Source organism: Pteropus vampyrus, unplaced genomic scaffold (assembly GCF_000151845.1).
Source record: "Pteropus vampyrus isolate Shadow unplaced genomic scaffold, Pvam_2.0 Scaffold30, whole genome shotgun sequence".
NCBI lineage: Eukaryota > Metazoa > Chordata > Mammalia > Chiroptera > Pteropodidae > Pteropus > Pteropus vampyrus.
The window spans coordinates 9,817,380-9,823,586 of record NW_011888811.1 but is presented as its reverse complement, the minus strand read 5'-3'; the positions used below and the strand labels follow the sequence as shown (position 1 = coordinate 9,823,586).

The 6,207-nt window shown below is 39.2% G+C and overlaps 1 protein-coding gene across 1 annotated transcript in view; it reads right to left on the bottom strand.

Moving 5' to 3' along the window:
- The window catches only part of TIMD4 (T cell immunoglobulin and mucin domain containing 4), a 34,215-nt gene that overhangs the window by 4,145 nt on the left and 23,863 nt on the right, over nt 1-6,207 (bottom strand). Inside the window, exon 7 of the mRNA XM_023528631.1 lies at nt 1-39. This exon is cut by the window's left edge and continues 3 nt beyond it. Coding sequence (XP_023384399.1) covers nt 1-39 — 39 coding nt within the window. The remainder of the gene's footprint in view (nt 40-6,207) is intronic.

The window sequence follows — 6,207 nt, the reverse complement described above, 5'->3', positions numbered from 1 at the left end:
TTTCGACTTTATTTTGCTCAACAGTTGCCGTCTCAGATGCTGGGAAGAAAAAGAGAAGAAATGTTTACATTTCCTGTGGGAGAATAAAATACTGCATTGTGAAATAGGCATTTGAAAGCTTATCTGGAATGTCAGTTGATGTGCTTAATCTTTTAATCTCATTTTTAGATACAATTTGTTATGACGTGGTTTTATCTAAAAGCTCATCTGCTACCCAACATTATCCCACTGGAACATGCCCATTTTATAGATAGGTAGAGTGAGGCGTTAGGCCAGCAGGCAATGGGGTCTAAGTTTTCTGTAGGCCCCAGCAATGCATTCAGGATTTTTATCTAGCAAGAAAATTTGTCATTCTATCAGTTAACAAATATTTATTGAATATTATTCATAGGCCATGCACTTATTCTAGCTGTACCATTGACCTTGTTAATGAAATTTACAACTTAGTGCAGAAGACAAAATTTAAACAAATAATGTGAATAGTTGAAAAATGATTAGTTACAATTATGCAAAATTCTGAGAAGAAATAGTATAAGGTACCATAGGGACATACCCCGAGGATGGCTGCCCTCTCATGGGTGGTCAAGGAAAGCGTCCTTGAGAACGTGGAGTTTAAGCCAAAACATGGAGTCATTTATACTGATTGTTGAGTTCAACAAGGGAAACACACTGAGGCTCTACCAAGTGCTAAGCACTGTTCTAGGCACCAAGAATGCTGGGATACCTTTGACATGGTGCCACCCTCACAAAATTTATAGTACATTAGAGAAGGGAGACCAGAAGGTTATTCCAGCCTAACAGGCCAAGCGTAATGATGGAGCGTGGACAAGCTGCTGGAGAGGGTGGGCAGAGGAAGAGGCACATAAGCCAATGCCATAGTTTAGTGAGAACTATTGGAATTAAGCTCCATGAGGACAGTGCCCCTTTTTACCTGCTCAACAATGGGACCCCGACACTGCCTGGCACATACTTGGTGCTCAGTAAATGTTTGTCGAATGAATAGCACCTGAACTGAGTTAAGGTTGTATAAGAATTAGCAAAGAAAGATGGTAAAGGCCTTTTAGGCAGAACAGCATCAGCAAAGCTATGAAAGCATGAAACAGTTTGGTTCCATGTCAAACGGCAAGCAGCTGTGAAGATATAAAATGAGGAATTGGGAGTGGCAGGGGACAGATTGAAGTGGCAGGAACCAGGCAAAGAAGGCCTTTTTTGTGTGTGTGCCGGTAAATCTCTGTTTAATTCTGTAAGAAGTGGGAAACCACAGAAATGTTTTGAGCATGTCATGGTCCAATTAGGAGGATGAGGACTGATCAGCCAAGATGGGATTATCATTTGCTTCTGGGTCTGAAATTCAGAGCTAGTAGAAATGAAGAGAGAGATTCCAGAAATGCCCGAGGGAGATCAACAGTATATGGACATTGAATATGGGGATGAGAAAGAGACAACAGTCTCAGATAACTCACAGGTTCCTATCCGAGATGCTGATTCATTGCCTGACTGTCCCTAAGACTGGGGACAGTGGAAACAGAGCAGAAAGGTACATGTGGGAGGGAAAGGTGACAAGTTCAAATTTAGAGTCATTGCACGTAAGGTACCTGAGGGAGACACGCAAACACTATTCGCCTAACAAGTAGTTGATGGGTTTGAATCTGAATCAAGATTTAGTTGGAGATACTGATTTGAGAGTCATCACTATCCAGGGAACAGTTAAAATCCTCGGAGTGTATAAGAAATCCAAGGACCACATGTCCAGACAGAGAAAAACAGGCATCCTGAAAAACCTAGCTCTTAAAAGGCAGAGGAAGCAGAGAAAGAAGCAGAAGAAATGGACAGAAAATGAGAGCAGTGTCACAGAAATCAGGGCAGGAGAAAATGTCCAGGAAATCCAAGAAAGATGAAAAATCATATGTGCAATAAAACCTTCTGATAGAAACAGAATATAATGCCGCATATAGATAAAGCCTGAAGAGAATAAATATCTAGGCTAATAAATACTGAAACTGATCATTTCCCCCAAGTTTCCACATACTCAAGGCAAAAGGAGAAGTGTGATCAGTTTTGTAAGGCTCATAGTTTGGTACAAGAGAGCTTATTTGTTGGACAAGAAAAGTGACTTGTTGAATGCCTAGGAGCAGAAAACTCCAAGGGAGAAATTCAGCATGTTTTCAAATCCTAACTCAGTTATGGTTGTTTTTCTCTCTGCTATTATCCCTTAGAGCTAGAAATTGCAGGTAAGAATTTAAAACTCCTACCCCTTTTCTGTCAAAATCTTGTTGTATTACAATCATCTGTGATGGATAAGCCTGAAATTGAAACTATCAAAGAGAAACACCAGCCTGGGTCAGTTTTGTCAGAGCTAATCTGTATTTTAAATTGGAACCGTCAAACGGCAAAGACATCTTACAAACACAAACACCGCCAAGTGATACCTAGCAGCACTTTTTCTTCTTCTTTCTCTTCAGAAAATGCCAAAAGCCCCAGTGGGAAGCACTGCAAGGGCCACAGTGTTATACACCAAATAGCAACGAGAAACACAAATCGATGGTGTCTTCCTCCTCGTGAAAAGTGGTGGTGCTGAAGGGGCGGAGGTGAGACAAGTCAAGACTATTGGTTTCCTTGTCTGTTGTCTGTGCTCTCCTGGCCTCTACATGCTCAAGGCCCTGGATTTTGATACTATAAATACCTTCAGGCAAAGGCAGGAGCCCCCTAGAACTTTCAAGAAAAGCGATTCCGTAAGAAGGAAATTGTAATGGGTTAAATATTGTTCCCCCGAACCCCCATCCCATCGTGTCCTCCTGGAACCTCAGATAATGATCTTATTTAGAAATGGGGACTTTGCAGATGTAATTAGCTAAGGATCTTGGGATGAAATAATCCTAGATTTAGAATAGGCCCTAAATCCAATGGCTGGTGTCCTTATAAGAAGAGGCTACAAAGAGAGACACAGAGAAAGTCATGTGAAGACAGACAGAAATTGGAGTGATGCTGCTCCAAGGAGTCCTGGGGCATTAGAAGCTGGAAGAGGCAAGGAAATGTTCTCCTCTCCAGCCTTGGGAGAGAGTTTGGCCCCCATTGACAACTTGATTTCAGGCTTCTAGACTCCAGAACTGTGAGAGAATAAATTTCTGTGTTTTAAGCCATCTGCTTTGTGGTACTTTGTTACGGCACCCCAGGGAAACTAATATGGGAATTAAAGGGAATTGACACACAAAAGATGAGAGTGGCCTTTGATGGGGGTAACCAGGCCTAAGAAAGAGTCAGAAAATGGGTGCTGAGCACAGGTTAAGAAGACTAATTCCAATCGAAGGGCCTAGCATTGAACTCAAGAGTATTAACCTAATGCCATATTATTACGAACATTCTGTTGAACACTTACTCCTCAGGAGCAACCCTGTGAGGCAGACACTACCGCATACTGCCAGTCAAAAGACTGAGGCTCAGAGGGTTTAGGAACATGATCCAGGTCAGACAGGTTGTAGATAGTGGAGCTGGGATTTGAACCCGTCTGATTGACATCAACACCTGTGCTCTTAAGGACCTCATTACCCTGGAGCTGAAGCACAACTGTACCATGTACATAGCATGGTATGCAAGAAGGATGCAAGAAGAAATGTTTGGTACCATGATTTGCATTGAATCTAGAAAAGGGATGGTACAGAACAGTAGTCTCCAAGGAGGGCTCGGTCCTCACCCTGAGTGGGCAAGGCCGTCCCCTGGGCGTGGGGAAGATGAGCGCACCTATTTATATTTATTTAAATTTCACCCTTTAAACATTTATTTGGGAGGGATACATTTCAAAATGTATATATTAATATGAAAGCGTATGAATAAATTATCAATAAATGTTTTACTAAGAAGAATACATCTCGTATAGAGAAGAATGAGTCATTTGTCTCTCAGTTTGGAGACTATGGTGGGCAGAATAATGACACCTGAAGGTGTCCACAACCTAATCTTCAGAATGTGTGAATATATTACCTTAAAGAGCAAAAGAGATTTTGCAATGAAATGATTAAGTCAAGGATCTTGAGATGGGAAGACTATCTTAGATCATCCAGTGAGCCCAATATAATCAGAAGGATCTTTTTAAGAGGGAGGCAAAATGTCAAATTTTGAGTATGTGATGATGGAAGAAGAGGTCAGAGAGAGAGATTTGAAGATGCTCAATTGCTAGCTTTATAGATGGAGGAAGAAGCCCCAAGCCAGGGAATGCAGGCCATTAGAAGCTTGAAAATTTGGTAAAGAAATAGATTCTCCCCTAGAGAATCCAGAAGGAATGCAGCCCTGCCAACATCTTGATTTTAGGACTGCTAACCTCCAAAACTGTAAGGTGTAATAAATCTGTGTTGTTTTAAGCCACGATGTTTCTGGTAATTTGTTATAGCAGCAACAGGGAACTGATACAGACATGCTGGCCACTAAGATGCTCCAAGAGAGCAGTGGCTCTGGGGATGGGCACAAGGAATGAAAGGAAAACCGATATCATTTAATAGTTTTTGTATGCTTTGTACATTTGCCATGTAATGCATATTATCAATTTTAAATTAATTGAAATGTAATAACAACAATGAAAGAATCTTAAAATCAATCACACTTTTCCCAGGTTCATGTACTATTCACCAATACTTCTGCTTAATATTAGATTTTCCTACAGAGTAAGAATGCATTTACATAAAAATACCAAAATATGGACCCCTTGGAAGATAGAGTTCTCGCTGCAAATTAGAAAATTAGCTTGCTGGTTTCGTTTTAGGCTCTTGAGTTCTTTGTGGGCATGGGTACTCTGGCAAAATAAAATTTCTGTGAAACTTAACCCCTGACCTTGGAACACTCTGAGGTTGTCACTTGGCCTTCCTCATGCTTTACCATTCTTAAGCATTTATCGCAGGTTTCCTGACTGTGTGACCTTGGGCAAGATGCTTCCTCTCTCTGAGCCACAGTTAAATCATCTGAAAATGCTGATATTTTACCAACTGATCTTCTATATCCTTTTTAACCTTCATATTTCTAAATGATGCTTTATGAAGAATTTGAATGACCTGCGAAAATTATCATTACATCGCAATTTTTATAAAGGACATAAAGCTACTCTTAGAATAGAAAATGAGTATGTAAACACTTAAAAATACGTACACAAATAACTGCATACCTCCTACTTCCCAAAGAAAACTAAAAAGAAATGCCAAAGGCAAAATACATCTGACTTTGAATAGAATTATTGTAGGCATTTAAATTTTTTCTTAGGAGCATTTTTGTATAATTTCTAAATTTTCTCAAATGTAAAAACTTTAACTATAAAATATTCTATGTATCATGCGTTAATCACTGGAAACTCTCTAAGATGCCTGCGTCAAGAGCTAATTCTCAGGGTGTGTGTCACTTCTCTGAAGCAGTGCCACAGTGACCTTCTAAGCGAAACTTTGAATATAGGTGTTAAAAACACGTTGGCTCGCCACCAAAGACAGGCTGGGTGGTACTACTAGAAAACAGGCACCTACCTAGATCTAAGAGTGCTGACCTGTAACAGCATACAGGAAATAGATATATATTGGTTGTTTTTGTGGATCAAAAAGGGTTTGTTTGTTTGTTTTAAATAACAAGTACCTATAAAAACTGGTGAAGTCCAAGTAGGGATTAAAGACTAGTTGGTTGCATTGTACCAATGTCAATTTCCTGGTTTTGATGGTGTAATGTAAGATTTACCAGTGGCGGAAGCCAGAGGAATATATATAGACCTCTCTGTACTATTTTTGCAAGTACGCATGAGTCTAAAATTATTTCAAAATAAAAAGGTTTTTAAAAATAGTTTAAGTATCAGCCACTTCATATGGTTCAATTTAATATATACATGATACATAGCAGCTTTGCAGTAAAGATTTGTTGAATGAATTTTAAAATGAGTTTAAAACAGTATAGAATGATTTTGCAAAAATTTACAAATTTTGTAAAATAATAGTGATCGATGTTACTATGTTATTAAAAAAAGAACCGAAAAAAAAAGGCCCAAAACGTAAAAGAAATAAACCCTTAACCTGGGAAATTGGAGCAGGGTGGAGGTACAGTGGAGGGTGAGCGATGTTTGGAATACAAGGAACTTTCACTTTATAGTATTTTAACTTTTTCTTTTACAAGAGCATGTATTTATTTCATAATATGGAAAAAAATGTTTAAATGTTCTAACTATAGTATAAAAAGACCATCTTTAGC